Source organism: Mytilus californianus, unplaced genomic scaffold, assembly GCF_021869535.1.
Source record: "Mytilus californianus isolate M0D057914Y unplaced genomic scaffold, xbMytCali1.0.p SCAF_2, whole genome shotgun sequence".
In the NCBI taxonomy this organism is placed as follows: Eukaryota; Metazoa; Mollusca; class Bivalvia; order Mytilida; family Mytilidae; genus Mytilus; species Mytilus californianus.
This window is the reverse complement of record NW_026262668.1, coordinates 39425072-39447639: the sequence shown is the minus strand read 5'-3', so window position 1 is coordinate 39447639 and position 22568 is coordinate 39425072. Positions and strand designations below refer to the sequence as shown.

The 22568-nt window shown below is 33.7% G+C and overlaps 1 protein-coding gene across 1 annotated transcript in view; it reads right to left on the bottom strand.

The window, feature by feature from the left end:
• LOC127727926 (sorting nexin-4-like) overlaps positions 1 to 22568 on the bottom strand; it is a 129135-nt gene that overhangs the window by 86816 nt on the left and 19751 nt on the right. The window contains exon 2 of the mRNA XM_052235083.1: positions 82 to 188. Within this exon, the coding sequence (XP_052091043.1) occupies positions 82 to 188 (107 nt within the window). The remainder of the gene's footprint in view (positions 1 to 81; positions 189 to 22568) is intronic.

The window sequence follows — 22568 nt, the reverse complement described above, 5'->3', positions numbered from 1 at the left end:
TATACTGTAAACTTACATTTTCAACAAATATAAACTAACTATGACTACTGTTTCTTAAACCTTTGGAATAACTGATCTTACCTTGTCTCAATAAGATAAACATAAAATGTATCCTGAACTTTCATAGAAGTAACAGTTCTTTTCTCTGGTTCTGATACTGTAATCTCCATCCATTGTAATAAATTTTTCTACAACAAACAATCGAGACTGTGTCTTAGACAAGTAGACTGAAATGACTATGAAATGCATTTACATGTATAAATCAAATGTATTTAAAGTATAGTTCAAATTGCTCGTTGAACATTGTTGAAGCTATCTTTTCATTGAAATTGCGAAGTGACAATCATATTTTTGTAAATCTGGTCATCATGGTCATGTTTTGTTCAGTTTTCAGCAAGAAGCCAGTGATTATTCCCGTTTGAATGGTTTTACACTAGTAAATTTTGGGGCCCTTTATAGCTTGCTATTCGGTGTGAGCCAAGGCTCCGTGATGAAGACCGTACTTTGACCTATAATGGTTTACTTTTATAAATTTTGACTTGGATGGAGAGTTGTCTCATTGGCACTCATACCACATCTTCTTTATCTATGTAGGGTATTTCCACTTACAATGTATGTCCTTACTGCCTTCATCAGTTTGGGACCAGTCAACCAAATAAGTTTGTTCATATATATATATATAATAACTCATTTGGGAAATAATTTTGCAAACAATCTTATAATTTTGAATTTCAGCAAAATTATTCTTTAGTGCATATGTACAGATCATTAGTAGCAACTTTTGGTTAATGATTTTTCCAGAAACTGACTAAATCGCTAGTTTGATCCCTCAGAAATGTCAATCCTCTGAGGATTCAATCTCATAAACAAACATATTTCCAGAAGAGTTGTTCACCAAAAGTTGACTGTTGTTGTCTTTTATGTAATCATTTGCACTTTTTTGATAAAAAAATTATTTTCCTTAAAATCTAAAATTAAGATTTTTTGCACTGTAAAATTATTTTTCGTTTTGGGTATTATATCCTTAACAAGGCTATCATAACCAATTCGGGTGACTGATCACAACCTGTTATTTTTTATTCAAATTATCTTATCAATTTAAGGTACAACTACATGTGTCAGAACGACACAAGAAAAGCTTGAAGCTATAACTTAGGATTGGAAATTTGAGAATGAAAGTCTGTATAGCTGTTATTTTCACAAAATTTTCAAAGTCCAAAGACCGTAATTTCAGCAAAACTCATGGAGGCAGAATCAAACTGAACTCGATATGTCAGTCATCATAATAGTAGACACACAAACTAAAAATCAGCTCGATATGTGTAGGCACTTACCAAAAAATGTCCATATAACTGTTATTTTCACAAAATTTTCAAAGTCCATGCAAATTAAGCCAGTAATTTTGGCAAAAATCAGCAGAGCAGAACCAAGCATAAACTTGATCTGTAACTCATCATAGTTGAATCACACACTAAAAATCAGCTCAATATATGTCAAGGCAATTAGAAAAAAAATCCATATAACTATTATTTTCACAAAATTTTCAAAGTCAAAAAGCCTGTAATTTCCGCAAAAATCAGATGAGGGAAACCAAATGTTAACTCCATCTGTAACTCATCATATTTGACTCCCATACTAAAAATCAGCTCGGTATGTGAAGGTGCTTAGTAAAAACTCTGTATAGCTGTTATTTCCATGAAATTTTCAAAATCCAAAACCTGTAATTTCGGCAAACATCTGCGGAGCAGAACCAAACTTTAACACTTTCTGTAACTCATCATAGTCATGATAGTAGCACACATACTGACAATCAGTTTGATATGTGAAGGCATTTAGAAATAAAATGCTCCGCAGGGCGCAGCTTGATACGACCGCAGAGGTCGAACCCTGAACAGTTGGGGGAAGTATGGACACAACATTCAAGCTTGATACAGCTTTGGATTTGGATTGTGATTAAATATTTGACACAGCATAGGTTTCTAACACAGATTGAATGTGGTCTAAGAACTTAAAAATTTTAAATTGGACATTCACCTATTATGGTCCAATATCCAAAATCTAAATACATGGTTAGATTCAGCATATCAAAGAACCCCAAGAATTCAATTTTTGATGAAATCAAACAAAGTTTAATTTTGGACCCTTTTGACCTCAATGTGGACAAAGTTGATAACGGGGCCCAAAAATCAAAAATCTAAATACATGGTTAGATTCAGCATATCAAAGAACCCCATATATTCAATTTTTGTTGAAATCAAACAAAGTTTAATTTTGGACCCCGATTTGGACCAACTTGAAAACTGGGCCCATAATCAAAAATCTAAATACATGTTTAGATTCAGCATATCAAAGAACCCTAAGAATTCAATTTTTGTTAAAATCAAACTAAGTTTAATTTTGGACCCTTTGGACCTTAATGTAGACCAATTTGAAAACGGAACCAAAAATTAAGAATCTAAATACACGGTTAGATTCGGCATATCAAAGAACCCCAATAATTCAATTTTTGATGAAATCAAACAAAGTTTAATTTTGGACCCTTTTGACCTCAATGTGGACAAAGTTCATAACGGGGCCCAAAAATCAAAAATCTAAATACATGGTTAGATTCAGCATATCAAAGAACCCCATATATTCAATTTTTGTTGAAATCAAACAAAGTTTAATTTTGGACCCCGATTTGGACCAACTTGAAAACTGGGCCCATAATCAAAAATCTAAATACATGTTTAGATTCAGCATATCAAAGAACCCTAAGAATTCAATTTTTGTTAAAATCAAACTAAGTTTAATTTTGGACCCTTTGGACCTTAATGTAGACCAATTTGAAAACGGAACCAAAATTTAAGAATCTAAATACACAGTTAGATTCGGCATATCAAAGAACCCCAATAATTCAATTTTTGATGAAATCAAACAAAGTTTAATTTTGGACCCTTTGGACCTCAATGTGGACCAATTTAAAAACGGGGCCCAAAATCCAAAAACTAAATACACGGTTAGATTCAGCATATTAAAGAACCCCATGAAATCAAAAATAAAACCCCATTGAAATTGGTCAAGAAATAAGCAATTTATAGGAAGTATCTTCTTTTGCACAATCCTGTGCTATTAAATATTTCTTGCTATTGTGCAATACTGTACAATTGACAATTTCTTGCTATTGCGCAATACTGTGCAATTGAAGATTTCTTGCTATTGCGCAATACTGTGCAATTGAAGATTTCTTGCTATTGTGCAATACTGTGCAATAGAAAATGTCTTGCTATTGCACAATACTTATTATATAATAATTTACACATCCTGTTTGGTGTGTATCTCCAACCATATCATTATTATTTGATTTTAAATATAAATCAGAAATAACCAACTTAAAATGGAAAATTTTAAAAGAAACAAAAAGGAAAAAAAGAAAAAAAAGGAAAAAAAAATAAATCCCCCCCCAAAATTTTTTGAACCCCCATTATGATTCATCACCCCCAAACTCAATCCCAGCCTTCCCTTTGTGGTATGGTACCTTGCAGTACAATTTCAGAGAGATCCATACACTTGAACACAAGTTATTGTCTGGAAACTAGAAAAAAATGTGTTTTTTGGCCCCTTTTTGGCCCCAAATTCCTAAACGTTTAGGGCAATTACCCCCAAACTCAAACCCAGCTTTCCCTTTGTGATATGGAACCTTGTAGTACAATTTCAGAAAGATCCATACACTTACACACAAGTTATTGTCATGAAACTAGAAAAATGCTTGTTTTTTGCCCCTTTTTTGGCCCCTAATTCCTAAAATTTGGAGGCAATTACCCCCAAAATCAATCCCAGCATTCCTTTAGTGATATGGAACCTTGTGGTACAATGTCAGAGAGATCCATACACTAACACACAAGTTATGTCTGGAAGTTACAAAAATGCTTATTTTTGGCCCCTTTTTAGCCCCTAATTCCTTTACTGTTATTACCATAACCCCCAAAATCAATCCCAACCTTCCTTTTGTGGTATTGAACCTTGTGGTAAAATTTCATAAAGATCCATTCACTTAAACTAAAGTTAGAGTGCGAAAACCAATGTGTCTTCGGACGACGCCGGACGACGACGATGACGACGACGACGACGACGACGCCAACGTCATACCAATATACGACCACAAAAATTTTTTTGCGGTCGTATAAAATGTCTATAACGGTCACGAAATTTTCAAAGTCCAAAGCTCGTAATTTCTGAAAAAATCATAGTAGAACCAACTCACCATAGTCGACTCACATGCTAAAAATAAGCTCGATATGTTTAGAAAAAAGTCCCTGTAACTGTTATTATCACGAAATTAACAAAGTCTAAAGCCTGCAATTTCCGCAAAATCAGGGGAACGGAACTCAATCTGTAGCTCATTATAGTCAACTCACATACTAAAAATCAGCTCAATATTTGAAGACGTGTAGAAAAAAAGTCTATAACTGTTCGTTGCGAAATGACAGATTGAAAGATAAGGGTAAAACTATATGGACCCGACCACTTTGTCAATGATAATAGGACTCAGGTAATGTAATCAGGACATGTCCCATGGACACATGAGTTTCTGATATTCTGTCTACACAGAATATCATGCAACCAGGATGCATGTTAGATAGCCCAAGACTTTTGTATATAACAGTTGTATACTGAAAATTTGAGATTGGCCAGTTAAAGATAATTTTCCATTGTTTTATATTACAACTGGGACTATTATACTAAGGGAGCTACCATATGATTTTTATGGGGCTAGGAAGAAATTTGAAAAAAGGCAGGACAGGAGTTTTGAGTGAAAAAAAAAGGCAGGACAAGCAACTTGGCAAAAAAAAAGGCAGGATGACAATTTATGTGTAAAAAAAAGTCAGGATAAACTAATAAAAAAAAAGGCAGGACCGAATAGAGTAAAAATTTAAAAGGCAGGACAGAGATTACAACTAAAATAAAATGCAGGGAAACATTTTTCATCCTAGCCCCCCCCCCCCCAATAAAAATCAAATGGTAGCTCCCTAACTTTAGTATAATAGTCCCAGATTACAATTTATGGCATTTGCTTCTACTTCTACTTCTACCATATAATGGCCACAATCAACAAACTGAATATTTTGTCATGACTTTGATGTGCATACAATCCCCTTCCCCCATAATGTTTGAATTTAATTCAGCTTTGTCCTGAGTCTTTGAAAGCCTCGACTGCTGGTGCTGATACAATCCCAGGAGGGAGAGTGTTCCATACCCAGCTGTATCGGCCATCACATGACTTTATCGCCATCCATGTTCAACTGTTCACTGGATAGAATCTGAACAGGAGTTGAAAATCAATTAAAGATTACTTATTACTTATTAGGTCCTTAATATATTTAAAATGTAGGCATATGTAGTTATTCTACATAAAATTGTCTTTCAATTGGTGTTTTCAGTTTTAGATATGGAAAAGGTTTAGTCATGTCAAAATTGCTTTAAAACTTGACTACATGTATTTGAAATCTTTTTTTCCTGGGTTTTCTCCAACACAATCTGTGTACTTTAAGGGAAGGGTACCCTAATCAAAAGTAAAATATTTTGAGAGTGAGTTAAGTTTTTAAAAATGTAGGAGTAGGTGGATATTCTACATAAAATTTCGATTTTATTTCGATAACTTTAGATACGGATACGGTTTTAGTCGAGTCAAAATTAATTTCAAAGTTGACATTTTTCAACCATTTAAAAAAAAAGCTTTTCTAAAGATTTGTATAGCAGATTTCTACACAAAGCCTTGTTTTTCTGATGAAATCTATGTAATTTCAATTAGAGATACCACAATTTTATGGGAGGGTCTAAACACCACCTAGGCCGCCTTAGTGCTAAACTCCTGAAACTGCACTAAGCCCATGATGAGACAGTTTTATGAATAAATAAAACATACCATTGTATGTAGTTTTTCCTCAAGATAATATATCTTAATTTTTTTGTCAGTACATATAGTATACGTAGTTTTGTGGTATTTGAATTTTTCTGTAGTCCAAAGTTTTTGTTCAACAGCACTTGCTAGCAGGCATGGGGCGAATTACATTGCAATGTAATGCATTATATTACAATTACTTTGACCAAACCATGCATTATATTACAATTACAATTACATGCATTCATCAAAGTAATGCATTATATTACAATTACTTTTGCAAAGTAATGCCTTGAATTACACATTACATTTGAAAATTTTATGAAGTGAATAGAAAAATTAAACATCTTGAAAAACAACTAGAAGTCACAAAAGATTCTAGCATATGCAGCAACTGTTCCATGAATTGAATATAAGTATACATGTAAAAAGTCTATTTAATTCAGCTTTTACAATTTTAATTTAATGTTGAATTTACTTTTATAAATATATTCTTTGTTGTTTTTTTTTTATTTTAAACGAAATATTTAATTACTGTGAATTACTTCCCTAATTATAAAATAAACATAGACCTTAATTAATGAACAATTGTCTAAATGGTGAAAATATTGATTGTAAAACAAACTAATTAGTGTTTTATAACAAAGTTTAATTATCTTTTATTTAAGCAAGACAAGATATTCTTTGATCTTATGACAACAATACAGTTATGCTTTTCAAATATCAATATAATCTTTTTATGCAGGAAAATGTATGAAATAAGATAAAATAAAGAATATGTTCTCATGATTAACATATTCCTAGTTAATCAAGAAATCTTAAATTTGGTTTAGTTAAAACTCCAACAATATGTTAAAGATGTGGTATGTGAAAAAAGTAATGACATGTAATGCCATGTAATGCATGAAATTACACAACTTTTTGCTAAAGTAATGCATTATATTACAATTACATGTAATGCACAAATTGCTGCATTACACATTACATGCAATTACTTGGAAAAATGTAATGCATTACCATGCAATTACAATTACAAATTTGCATTACCCCATGCCTGCTTGCTAGTAATCAACAGGTAATAAAATCACTGATCCATTAAGAAACATGGCAATAACATGGCTATTATATAATTGCACCTTTTTGTTTGTATTGCTATATTTTATTTTCGTAGGATTTTTTTTAAAGGTTTTTTGTTTGTATTTCTAATTCAATGTAATTTTTCATGTGCATATTTTTTGTTATTGTAGGATTAAGGTTTTTTGTTTCTCAAATTCGGCTTGAATGGTTTTTTTTGTGTTTTTTTGAGGGGGGGAGTAGGTTATTATGATCATTAATAATTCTTTTTGTTTTTAATAATCAAAACTTCATTAAGATTCAAAAGTGCATAATAAACGACTTAAATGATGATTGCATTTATTAATATATCATTTTGAAACATGCAGATTATAAACATATATATATAAAGCATGGTTGACATTATCAAAATATAAATGAATCATGAAATAGATGAAAGATTCACAAGCACATATCAGTCATGATTTGTCTATATATATACTATCATAGATTTTAATATCTAGGTTTTGAAGGACACACTCTTGGTCTATTGCTTTGATTTGGTTTTTTGGCAAGTTTTGTGGAATCGGAAATTTAAATTACTGTTGACAGCTTGAATGACTCTGGAACAGCTGTCGTTCACAAGTTTAAGAAAAGTCTATCTTTTGTTCTAGTGTTTTAGACAACCAACACTGTAGTGACACTTTATGACCATTGAATTGACCATGCAGAGAGTTCTTAATTGTTGGTTCCAGACAAAGTTCTTTTCAAACCAGCAATATGCACACATACTCAGTTTAAAAGAAGTCAGAGTATCAAAATGAAAAATATATCCAATTACTATAGTATGAGTAAAAGCTAATATCTATTGTTTTTATTATTATTCTGCTTATCTTTTATTTCAAATAGTGCAAACAAACACATTTTCCATTCATAATTTTTATAAAATGTATAAGATGGCATCGAAGAGAAAATAGAGAGGTTTAGCAAAGCAGACGTGTACGTGTACGGGTACGGGTAGTAGGGAAATTCCCTGATGCAGTGCGTTATACGTCATCAATGTATGCGACGTTTTACCAAACTCCGAAACAGCGGTTACGTCCTCCTTACTGACGCTACGTTGACTTTACATACAATCTAAGACTCTCTCATCTTGCAATAGTATTAAAACATTCGACTTTTCTACACTTTACACAAGTCTATTCCCCATTCCAAACTAAAAGACAAATTGAAAGAGTTGGTATTACTTTGTTTCATTAAAAAGAATGGCGAACGTAAATACAAGTATCTTGTCTTGGGGAGGTATAAATCCTACTTTGTAAAGAATCACTCTGATTCAAACAAAAAATTCTCTGAAACTGACATTATCAAGATGCTTGATTTCTTGATTGACAACATATTTGTTATGTTTGGAGGACGTGTTTTTCAACACTGAGACTGTCGGAATTCCAATGGGAACCAATTGTGCGCCTCTTCTTGCCAACTTGTTTCTTTATTATTATGAGGCTGACTTCATACAGGAACTTCCTAGGAAGAAAGCTAAGAAGTTAGCAATATCCTTTAACTTTACGTTCCGCTATATAGATAATGTTCTCTCACTAAATAATACAAAATTTGGTGACTATGTTGAACGAATCTATCCCATCGAACCAGAGATAAAGGATACTACAGATACAGTTCAGTCTGCCTCATATCTTGACTTACATCTAGAAATTGACAATGAGGGTCGGTTGAAAACAAAACTTTACTACAAAAGAGATGATTTCAGCTTCCCAATTGTGAACTTTCCATTTCTATGTAGCAACATTCCAGCAGCGCCTGCATACGGAGTATATATCTCCCAATTGATACAATATTCCCGGGCTGGTATTTCCTATCATGATTTCCTTGATAGAGGATTGCTGCTCACAAGGAAGCTATTAAACCAAGAGTTCCAAATGGTGAAGTTGAAATCATCCCTTCGTTAATTTTACAGACGTCATCACGAGTTGGTTGACCGTTATGGAATAACCGTTTCACAGATGATATCGGATATGTTCCTTATGTCGTAACTACAATACCCTTCCCTTTTCATGAATGTGACCTACCGAATTAGACTATTTACCGGATTTGTAATAACATAAGAAACACGATGGGTGCCACATGTGGAGCAGGATCTGCTTACCCTTCCGGGGCACCTGAGATCACCCCCAGTTTTTGGTGGGGTTCATGTTGCTTAGTCTTTAGTTTTCTATGTTGTGTCATCTGTACTATTATTTGTCTGTTTGTCTTTTTATTTTTGACCATGGCGTTGTCAGTTTGTTTTCGATCTATGAGTTTGACTTTCCCTCTGGTATCTTTCGTCCCTCTTCTTTAACAAGGTGATCAGACATTACACAAGAGTGCATGCCAGTTAAAAATGTTAAAAACTTTTAAATCTCTTTAGATTTTCAAACCAACTTTGAACATTGTTTCTTTAATCATAAAATTAATCTTAATTAATGTTCTTTGTACATATTTAACCTTTCATTCATATCCTCAGTGCAGTGTATATTGATTTGTCAAGCTTCAGTGGATTCAATCAACACTGTGATAACTGGACACATTAAACAAAAGAGGGCACGTGCATGATAACTCTTTTATTTTTAAATATATTAATTAAAACTTTATCGTACTGAATGACCTTGGTGCTTATATGACTGTCCCATCATAGGCTTAGTGCAATTTCCGGAGCTAATATATTAGTACACCATGGCGGCCTAGGTGGTTTTGAGACGTACCACAATTAAAGTAAAACTTTCTGAAAATGTTTAGCTTGGAGGGAAGAAAAAAGAAAACTTTACTTAAAAGAAGATGTAATTAATTTTCTACACTATATCTCATCAATTTTTATTCAAATTATTTGTTTCTTGATGGTCTAGGTAACTTAATTTAATGCATAATTAATAAAATTGAGAATGGAAATGGGGAATGTGTCAAAGAGACAACAACCCGACCAAAGAGCAGAAAACAGCCAAAGGCCACCAATGGGTCTTCAACACAGCGAGAAAATCATGCACCCAGAGGCGGGCTTCAGCTGGTCCCTAAACAAATATGTGTACTAGTTCAATGAAAATGGACGTCACACTAAACTCCAAAACATATAAATGAACTAAAATTAAAAACATACAAGACTTACAAAGGCCAAAGTTCACTTTCATGTAAAATGTCACTTGGATTTTTTTCTTAAATTTCAATTTTGAATAACTAAGAGTATTCATTACCTTAATGTTTCTGAGAAAACATGAATTGAAGATCTCTACGATCAAATACACCTGTAATATCTAATTTCCAATTCCTCTGTTAAATCAAATAGTATGCATGCCTTTCTGTGCTAGTTCATATATTGATTCTATATTCATGTGATATTGTTAAAATTTGTTTATCATATCAAGTAATACCTTGTCACTTTGGGTCAGTATAGCCACCTTACATTTTTATGACAGAATGTTAATAAACTGCCAGGACATCATTGATAAGGTATTAGATCAACCTGTAGGCACTAATTGACGATGTTTACAACCTACCATTACCACTAGTAAGATTTTATCTCATCACATTTATTGAAGAAAAAGGGGCCATTATTTTTGGAAATTAAAAGGAAAGTTTCAGAAAAAAAAACTAGAGGCTCTAATGAGCCTGTGTGGCTCACCTTAGAGTCTATGTGCATATTCAACAAAGGACACTCTCCAACATTGTAGACGAGAATAGAACTCATTACAAAAATATCTGTTTTGTTGATCATTTAGTCTGTTTAGTTTCTCTCTATCTTCTTTAGTTTTTGCACAAAACACAAAAGAGGGTAAAAAAAAAAGTCCTCATTTAAGGGCAATCACACCTAAAAAGAGTGACAGTCTACTAACTATAATGGCAAAATTTGACTGGTTAGTAGATCTTGCCTTGGTTATCATTTTTGTGATTTAAAGTGTCTATCTATCTATAATAATTTTTATCATATCAGGCAAAACGCAAAAAAAATGGTAAAAATCGTCATTAAAGGGTAATAACTCCAATAAGGAGTCGTTGGACGATTTCCAGCAGATTGTCTTCATTGTAGATATTGTCTTGCTGATCATTTTTGCTTATTTAAGTTTCTATTTATCTATTACAATTTTAAAGATATAAGACAAAAACACAAAAAGGAGAAGGTCCTGTAAGAGCTAGTTTTGGCCTAATATTCGAAGTACATCTAATGAAAGACTTGTGACATTTTTTAAACACTTGCGTGTCTACTTCAGTCGATTCAATAAGTTTATGTAAAAGATTTGAACTGATTTGGTCGTTAGAGAAGCTCAAATTCAATCTTAAATATGCAAAATCTATCAAATATGCCATAAAACGTAATTTTTCAGATGGTTTTTGTCTAAAATGGAAGTGGCTGCATTCGTGTTCAGTCTCAACCTTTATATATGTTACATGTATGTATTATCATCGAATACAACATATATTTAAATATTAAGACTGAACATAAATGCGGCCACTTTCATTTTAGACAAAAACCGTCTTAAAATTAGCACACAAATGCTAAAATTGTGAAGATTTCAGTAATATTGCACAAATTTGTGATGCTATTACCTGATGCATGTGCATTGTATTGTCAAAACCAGCCCATATTTATGGAATAGAAGTATTCTGCTTTCCAATAAATTGCTAAAAGTTTACATTTTAACATATTGGTAAAAATGCTATATTTTGGGGCGAGAAAGGGGTCTTACCGGGGCCTACTCCTTTGGTAGAAATCGTCATCAAAGGGCAATAACTCTAATAAAGAGTCGACTGACGATATCGACCATGAAACTTATTTGTAGAACTTGTCTTGCTGATCATGTCTGGGGGGCATTCATCAATATAAGTATGCTGAAAGTATATGCTATTAATTCCATTTGGCCCAGTAGATTAAGAGGAGAAGATTTTTTGTAAAAGATTAAAAGGATTTAAAAAAAAATTGTAAAAAAAATGACTTGAAAGGGCATTTACCCCTTAAGATCTAGAGGTCAATTGACAATTTTGGTGATGTGACTTGTTTGTAGATCTTACTTTACTGAACATTCTTGCTGTTTACAGTTTATCTCTATCTATTATAATATTCAAGATAATAACCAATAAATTGCTTCGCTGAGCGCAGCTGGATACGACCACAGAGGTCCAACCCTGAACAGTTGGGGCAAAAATGGACACAATATTCACGCTTGATACAGGTCTGAATTTGGATTGTAATCAAAGAACTTAGAATTGGTTATATGATTTGAATTTATATTCAATTTTTTGCTTTTGTGCAATACACTATGCTGTTGCGATTTGACCTCCCTTGTTTTTTCTCACTTTTTTGCCCCTAATTCCTAAATGGTTTGAGCCATAACCCCCCAAAGCCAATCCTAACCATCCCTTTGTGGTATGGAAACTTGTGGTATAATTTCAGAGAGATCCATACACTGTTCCACAAGTTATTGTCATGAAACTAGAAAAATGCTTATTTGGGCCTCTTTTTGGCCCCTAATTCCTAAACTGTTGGGACCATAACCCCCAAAATCAATCCCAACCTTCCTTTTGTGGTTATAAACCTTATGTTTAAATTTCATAGAGATCTATTCACTTAAGCTAAAGTTATTGTGCAAAAACCAATGTGTCTTCGGACGACGACTACGACACCGTCATACCAATAAACGACCGCAAAAATGCAGTCATATAAAAACTGCAAAATTTCCTTAAAATTACCAATTCAGGGGCAGCAACCCAACAACAGGCTGTCTAATTCGTCTGAAAATTTTCAGTCAGATAGATCTTGACCTGATGAACATTTTTACTTTGTGTTAGATTTGCTGTAAATGCTTTTGTTTCAGAGATATAAGCCAAAAACTGCATTTTACCGCTATGTTCTTTTTTTAGCCATGGTGGCCATCTTGGTAGGTGGACACGTTCATCTGATACATTTTTAAAACTAGATACCCTAAGGATGATTTAGGCCAAGTTTGGATTAACTTGGCCCATGCAGTAGTTTCAGAGGAGAAGATTTTTGTAAAAGATTACAAAAATTTACGAAAAAATTGTTAAAAATTGATTTTAAAGGGCAATAACTCCTTAAAGGGTCAATTGACGATTTTAATTATGTTGACTTATTTGTAGATCTTACTTTGCTGAACATTTTTGCTGTTTACAGTTTATCTCTATCTATTATAATATTCAAGATAATAACCAATAAACTGCTTCGCTGAGCGCAGCTGGATACGCCCGCAGAGGTCCAACCCTGAACAGTTGGGGCAAAAATGGACACAATATTCAAGCTTGATACAGGTCTGAATTTGGATTGTAATTAAATATTTGACATATTATAGGTTTCTGAATAAATGTAGTCAAAGAACTTGAAATTGTTTATATGAATTGAATTTATATTCAATTAAAGATTTCTTGCTGTTGTGCAATACACTGTGCTGTTGCGCAATGCTTAGTAAATCTGTTGTCAGACTATAAACAAATGAAATCTTATAACTCAAAAACCTAAATTCGAAAATTTATAAAAATCAATAGGGAGCTTACAAAAATAGATATAAACAATTGACCAAAGTTTCATAAAAAATGCTTAGCATTTTCGAGTTATTTTCCGAAAACTGGAAAATCCCCCTTTTTGTAATGAATAAAACCCCATAAATCGGAAATGTATAGTCTAAAATTTATAAAAATCAAAAGGGAGCTCATGTCGATAAAAAAAAACAATTCATCAAAGTTTCTTGCAAATTGGTGAAATTGTTTTTGAGTTATTGTCCGAAAACTGCAAAATCCCCCCTTTTTTAATGAATAAAACCCCAAAACTCGCAAACGGTAAATCCGAAATTTATATAAAACGAAAGGGAGCTCACGTCAATAGATATAAACAATTCACAAAAAGTTTCATGCAAATTGGTGAAACTGTTTTTGAATTATTGTCCGAAAACTGGAAAATCCTCCCTTTTTTAATGAATAAAACCCCAAAACTCGCAAACGGTAAATCCGAAATTTATAAAAAACGAAAGGGAGCTCAAGTCAATAGATATAAACAATTCACAAAAGTTTCATGCAAAATGGTGTAACTGTTTTTGAATTATTGTCCGAAAACTGGAAAATCCTCCCTTTTTTAATGAATAAAACCCCAAAACTCGGAAACAGTAAATCCGAAATTTATAAAAAACGAAAGGGAGCTCAAGTCAATAGATATAAACAATTCACCAAAGTTTCATGCATATTGGGGTAAGGCATTTTTGAATTAATGTCCGACATGTTGATGACAGACCGACGGACAGACGGACGATCAACGGTATACCATAATACGTCCCATAAAAGGACGTATAAAAACTGCAAAATTTCCTTAAAATTACCAATTCAGAGGCAGCAACCAAACAAGGGGTTGTCTGATTCTTCTGAAAATTTCAGGGCAGATAGATTTTGACCTGATGAAAATTTTACCCCATGTCAGATTTGCTGTAAATGCTTTAGTTTCAGAGATATAAGCCAATCAAAGAGCTGAAGAGCTCTGAGGGAAAAGACGGCCAATGTTTCTATTTTTTTTTGTATCTTTTGATAGTCTTCATACAAAGAATAAGCAAAAACATGTAGAAAGATTGATAGTATTGGAATTAATTGATGTCTAATGTAATTTTATTTCCTTAGTCAAGAATTCATCATAGAGTCAATTTGGACCAATAAAAGAGATTGGCACCTTCTAATTCAAAACATTTCATCTAAGTTGAAAGTTAATTATCTAAAATTCAATTGAATTCTCTAAAATTCAATTGAATTCTATCAATTAATAACTAAGGTGGATAATTACTCATCAATTTGAGGTGCTCCAGTATTGGAGGAGAGATTCTCAATACAGTTACAGAAAAGAATGAAAACTGACGTTTTCACTCCCCAATCCCATGTATCCCCTTTGTTTACCGCGAAAGTTGACCTACAAATCAAAGCATTGCATGTTTGAATCATCTACAGCAAACATAATTATGTTTTTAAATAAACAAATACCGATTTCTAAATCATACACGATTTCTGTAAATGATTTTAATAGTGAGTAAAGGATATCCCTGCTTCAGTCTACCTAGTGTGGAATTCCAACCATGACGTCACTAGGTTGGATATATTTAGAATATTTCGTAATACTGATTTTTCCGGATTGTAAAAGAAACGTAAATAATGTAAAGGAGAGCTCAAGATACGATAATTTAACGAGAAAGAGAAGGCAAATGTGTAAAAAAAAGTGTTAAAAGTCAATCTGTTCATTTGTGTGTCTCCTCCTCATCAATTCAGTATGCAATTTTGAGATGTTTTCCCCAACTATAAAAACAAAATGAGTGACGTGAGAGGCTTGGAAGTCTGGCCAGCCACATAGGGAATTGACGGCTTGAAGCCATCTTTCCCAAAAACTGCATTTTACCCCAATGTTCTATTTTTAGCCATGGTGGCCATCTTGGTGGGCGGAATCATTAGATATATTTTTTTAAATTAAATACCCTAAGGATGATTTAGGCCAAGTTTGGTTTAATTTGGCCCAGTAGTTCCAGAGGAGAAGATTTTTGTAAAAGATAACAAAAATTTACAAAAAAAAGACTATAAAGGGCAATAACTCCTTAAGGGGTCAATTGACCATTTTGGTCATGTGACTTTAATATTTGTAGATCTTACTTTGCTGAAAATTATTGCTGTTTACAGTTTATCTCTATCTATAATAATATTCAAGATAATAACCAACAAGAGGCTGTCAGAGTGACAGCAAACCGGATTTTCCTGCAGTGGTCGAACCCTGAACAGTTGAGCAAGTATGTACACTACATTTAAGCTTAAAACAGCTCTGAATTTGGATTGTGATTGAATATTTGACACAGCATAGGTTTGTGACACAAAATGAATGTGGTCAAAGAGCTGAAATATTTGAAATTGGACATTTACCTATTATGGTCCAATATCCAAAATCTAAGTACATATTAGAATCAGCATATCAAAGTACCCCAAGAATTCAATTTTGATGAAATCAGACAAAAGTTTAATTTAGGACCCTTTGGACGACAATGTTAACCAATTTGAAAAAGGAGCCCACAATCCAAAATCTCTCAATATATGGTTAGATTCAGCATTTCAAAGAACCCCATTAATTCAATTTTTGTTGAATCAAACAAAGTTTAATTTTGGACCCTGATTTGGACCAACTTGAAAACTGGGCCCATAAATCTAATATTTAAATACAGGTTTAGATTCAGCATTTGAAAGAACCCTATATATATCTAATTTATGTTGAAATGAAACACAGTTTAATTTTATCCATAATATTTTCTGTGCAAAGGGAAATAACTCAAACTGGATAAATAGTTCTCTAAAATAAGATATGATGCAATTTTTCAAATTATAATCAATACTATAATAACAACAACCATTTTTGTTATACTAGTTTGTAGTATTTTTTTTCCGAGTGGTACGAGTTCTGTCTCTGTGCGACACAGGTGCCCTGAGAAAGGAGGAATTTACTAAGAGAAGAAGAAAACAATCTGATTAAACACATTTCTTCAAGTTTGTTATATTTTTTTTTCTTTTTTCGAGTGGTGCGAGTTTGATAAACTGATGCAAGTTGTAATAATAAGTGAGAGTGTTTGAGTTGGGAGAGTTGGCCGTTGGCCAATGCAAGTTGTCATAAATTCAAGACAAATTGAATACAAAACCATTTCCGCCTGCTTACAAAACATAGACGGTAAGAAACCAGCTACGGAACTTTATTTGGGGTTTAATTAAATAAGCTCCGCTAATTAAAGCAATTACTGTATGAAGTTATAAAGTACATTACATACACTAACTATTTATTATTATATAATACTTCAGACGGTCATCGGCTCGGAGACAAACCGGCTAAAAAATTTTGGTCTCCAAATTTAATAGTATAGATAATATTCAAAGAAGGCAAGGTACCAGATATGCTAAAAGAGGGTTTACTCAACCCCGTGTTTAAGAACAAAGGCCAGAAACATATAGCAACTTACAAATGTACTACAGAGGAATCACTGTACTACCTGTGTTAAACAAAGTGATAGAAACAATTCTAAAAGTAAGAATCAACCCAGCAGTACGTGCAACCCAAAATGTAGCTCAGAGAGGATTTATGGCAGGCTCGGGACCAACAAATGCAGCCTTAATGGTAGAAGAAATATACCATGAAGCGAAGGACAACAATCAAGAGTATGAACTAGTACAGCCTTTGATGTGGTTATACATGTACATTCTCATCTCATGAAGCGACTCTATCATGCAGGAATCGATGATAAGCACTGGACAATCATTCAAAGTATGCACACTAATGCAACAAGTGCAGTTAAATGGAACGGCCAAACATCTCAGCTATTTAGTGTACTGCAGGGAGTACGCCAGGGTGGGATCCTAAGTACCGACCTATACAAGTTATATATCAATCCACTACTTAAAATGTTGGAAACATCAAGTTTAGGATGTAGAATAGGGAATATAGTTTGCAATACTAGTGCATGTGCAGACGATGATCATGAAGCACCCATGAGCAAAAAGACAACCAATATGCAAGTACAAGTCAACATGGCAAACACTTTTGCCGTCATGGAGGGGCATAAACTACAACCAAAAAAAAGTGTGGCAGTTAACATCAAACCTAAGCCATCAAGGAAAGAAACACTCTTGGAAGAATATACAATGGGTGAAGCTTCTATGCATGCCTAGAGTCGAATCAGCTATGCATTTAGGAATACTCTGAACAAACTCTATGAAACAAAATATTACTACAAATATCGAGGAGAATATAAAAAAAATCAAGGAGAAGTGCTTATATTTTATGCTCTACTTGGCAGTGGCTTCCATGGTGAAAATGCCACGATCTCTTAATCTGGAGAAATTGGAAAAATTTCAAAAGAAAATGCTTAAGCAACTAATGTCAGTACCAGCTTACACACCAGATCCAGCAATCAACATCTTGACATGAATATTACCAGTTGAGGCACAAATACACATAAAGGTTATGACCCTCTACATAAATGTATGTACCCAACCCGATGAAAGCCTAGAAAAGCAACTAGCCAGGAGGCAACTATGCATCAAATCAATGAATAGTAACAGCTGGTTTATTGAAGTAAAAACAATCATGCTAAAATACGATCTAGCTAGGGAATGCAATTGAGTGGCTAGATCATTCTTGATATTCAGATGAAAAAGGAAGAGCTATTAAGTAAAACCAGAAAAGGAATCAATGCCTATTGGAGTGAGCGAATTACATCCCTAGCTAACCCCCTTCAATACATATACATGTACCTTAACAGTGATATATTCATGCCAGGGAAAATACATCCAATATTGCGTATTAAGCACCAATCTCCAAGAGACAGCAAGCAAGTACCTACCAAGATTAAAATGTTAACTGGTACTTATATACTTCAACCACTAAGATATAAGATATACAAGGAAGGAACTGAAGATCGGTGTATAGCTTGCGATTGTAAAGAAGAGACATTACAACATTTGCTTATACATGTACAATGAGAAGCTTGGAATTACTTGCGAGATCCAATACTACAAACAATTGAGAGCCTCTTAATCACAAATGGGGAAGTGCGTGAAGAAGAAATTACAAGTGAAATGACTATACAAGTATTAATGGACATTACTAAAATACAAAAGAGATATAGAATCACATCCGACCTGATGTCTAAAATAGAATTTCAAGCAAGAAGGCTAGTGTTCCTCATACACAAATTACACAATGCACGATATCAACTGGTAATGAAAGACCAAGCAAGGAAATAGGATGCCTGGGAGTGAGTGCAAGGATGGGAGGGGCAGCAATAAATAATTAAATAAATAAATAATTAATTAATAATGTACTTAAATATATTTTCAAAAGCATTAATTCTTCTATTAACTCTTTCAGTTCACAGTAAATATATATTTTGCGAATAAGCTTTAAAAATATATCTATCTAGGTGAATTTTTCTCATGAATCCTAATAAATATCCTAATTTAATATTAGAAGCCCATAAACTTTAAACTTCCTCCATCTGGCCTAAGTTTTCATGCCTAAATCAAAAGTCCTTAAGATCTGTCTCAACGGGAGTGGTTATATTATAACATACTTGTGAAGCTAGCCAATCATTAATTAATTAACCTTAATCATCCGGCAGACTACCAAGTGGACTAAATTCTACAAGACATTGATTCTTCCTATATACAGTATAATTGTAATCATAAACCAGAAACATGATTGAAACAAGCATTCTGTGAGTATTGCCTGGCAATACATAGTCCCCTACCGGTTAACAATTCATTGTACTGGAACAAAATGCTAACTTGATCTGTAACTTGTCATGATAAAACTATATACCAATCATCAAATCAATATCTTCAAGTATGACAAAAAAAAGTGTGGAAAACTGATTGAGTGAATTTTCTTAGTGCAAGGACCATAACTCTGCACAAAATAGTCAGACCGAAACAAAATTCGAACAAGGTCTGTAACTTGTCATGATAAAACAATACACCAAATATCAAATCGTTATCTTCAAGCACGAAGAAAAAAAGTGTGGAAAACTGATTTGCCGGACTGACAGACAGACCGACAGACAGACCAGACAGACCGACCGACAGACCAGACAGACCGACAAACAGACCAGACAGACCGACAGACAGACAGACAGACCAGACAGACAGACAGACAGACAGACGGACGGAGTGCAAACCTAAAGTCCCCTTCGACTTTGTCGGTAGGGGACTAATTAGTAAAAGAGGTACCAAGTGAAAGAGATCCTATGAGACATGTACAGAATATTAAGGGTAACCATAAACAAGCTACTGTAACAATTATAAATCAAGCGTTGAATAAACAATAGATTAACACAAGAGTACAGTGATTAGGGAGATCACGTAAAAATCCCGATGTAAAAAGTGTATATAATGTCTTTAGTTGTGATTTTAAATTTTCCTTATGTTTTATATTTTTGGTGGTGGAACTGTTCGACATACGAAAGTATGGTTACCCTATAAAGGGTGTAAAGATCCAGAGAAGAAGAAGAAGTTGGGTACATATAGATAATATGTCATCCACAGTTACCTCCCTTAATTTCAACCACTTTGGTTGAACACGCAAAATGTATCTTGGATTTTTTTTAAAACGATGTTCAGAAATGCAGCTCGACGAGAATTACTCTCTGACCAGTAGATATTCACCAAAGACTGACTGACCGTTTGTATATATATTATAAAATAAAATGCTCCACAGGGCGCAGCTTGATACGACCGCAGAGGTCGAACCCTGAACAGTTGGGGCAAGTATGGACACAACATTCAAGCTTGATACAGCTTTGCATTTGGATTGTGATTAAATATTTGACACAGCATAGGTTTCTGACACAGAATGAATGTGGTCTAAGAACTTAAAAATTTTAAATTGGACATTCACCTATTATGGTCCAATATCCAAAATCTAAATACATGGTTAGATTCAGCATATCAAAGAACCCCAAGAATTCAATTTTTGATGAAATAAAACAAAGTTTAATTTTGGACCCTTTCGACCTCAATGTGGACAAAGTTGACAACGGGGCCCAAAAATCAAAAATCTAAATACATGGTTAGATTCAGCATATCAAAGAACCCCATATATTCAATTTTTGTTGAAATCAAACAAAGTTTAATTTAATTTTGGACCCCGATTTGGACCAACTTGAAAACTGGGCCCATAATCAAAAATCTAAATACATGTTTAGATTCAGCATATCAAAGAACCCTAAGAATTCAATTTTTGTTAAAATCAAACTAAGTTTAATTTTGGACCCTTTGGACCTTAATGTAGACCAATTTGAAAACGGAACCAAAAATTAAGAATCTAAATACACGGTTAGATTCGGCATATCAAAGAACCCCAATAATTCAATTTTTGATGAAATCAAACAAAGTTTAATTTTGGACCCTTTGGACCTCAATGTGGACCAATTTAAAAACGGGGCCCAAAATCCAAAAACTAAATACACGGTTAGATTCAGCATATTAAAGAACCCCAAGAATTCAAGAATAAAACCCCATTGAAATTGGTCAAGAAATAAGCAATTTATAAGAAGTATCTTCTTTTGCACAATACTGTGCAATTAAATATTTCTTGCTATTGCGCAATACTGTACAATTGACAATTTCTTGCTATTGCGCAATATTGTGCTATTAGGTATTTCTTGTTATTGTGCAATACTGTGCAATTGAAGATTTCTTGCTATTGCGCAATACTGTGCAATTGAAGATTTCTTGCTATTGTGCAATACTGTGCAATTGAAAATTTCTTGCTATTGCATAATACTTATTATATAATAATTTACACATCCTGTTTGGTGTGTGTCTCCTACCATATCATTATTATTTGCTTTTAAATATAAATCAGAAATAACCAACTTAAAATGGAAAATTTTAAAAGAAAAAAAAAAGGAAAACCCCCCCCCCCCCCCCCCCCACAATTTTTTGAACCCCTTATGATTCATCACACCCAAACTCAATCCCAGCCTTCCCTTTGTGGTATGGAACCTTCGGTACAATTTCACAGAGATCCATACACTTGAACACAAGTTATTGTCCTGAAACTAGAAAAATGCTTGTTTTTTGCCCCTTATTGGCCCCTAATTCCTAAAATATTGAGGCAATTACCCCCATCATCTGTCCCAGCCTTCCCTTTGTGGTATGGTACCTTGCAGTACAATTTCAGAGAGATCCATACACTTGAACACAAGTTATTGTCTGGAAACTAGAAAAATGCTTATTTTTGGCCCCTTTTTGGCCCCCAATTCCTAAACGTTTTGGGCAATTACCCCCAAACTCAATTCCAGCTTTCCCTTTGTGATATGGAACCTTGTAGTACAATTTCAGAAAGATCCATACACTTACACACAAGTTATTGTCATGAAACTAGAAAAATGCTTGTTTTTTGCCCCTTTTTTGGCCCCTAATTCCTAAAATTTTGAGGCAATTACCCCCAAAATCAATCCCAGCATTCCTTTTGTGATATGGAACCTTGTGGTACAATGTCAGAGAGATCCATTCACTAACACACAAGTTATGTCTGGAAATTACAAAAATGCTTATTTTTGGCCCCTAATTCCTTTACTGTTGGTACCATAACCCCCAAAATCAATCCCAACCTTCCTTTTGTGGTATTGTACCTTGTGGTAAAATTTCATAGAGATCCATTCACTTAAACTAAAGTTAGAGTGCGAAAACCAATGTGTTTTTCGGACGACGCCGGACGACGATGACAACGATGACGACTACGCCTACGACGCCAACGTCATACCAATATACGACCACAAATTTTTTTTTGCGGTCGTATAAAAATTAAGATCTTTGTATTTCTAGCAACCAAATGACCAACACATGAATGCAGGTGAGAATTCAAATGTAGGAAAAAAAGTCATAGAAAGAAATGTCACAATACATATTTTGTATGAAAATTGTCATTAGGTCTGCACACATATATAAGAAAAATAAATGTGGATAGTGTCCACATGTGGACACAGATGATGCCCCCGCTTGCATATCATATAGTTATAAAGGGACATAACTGAAGAACGGTAAAAGTGACGCTACCCAAATTTGAACTTGATCTGAGTTT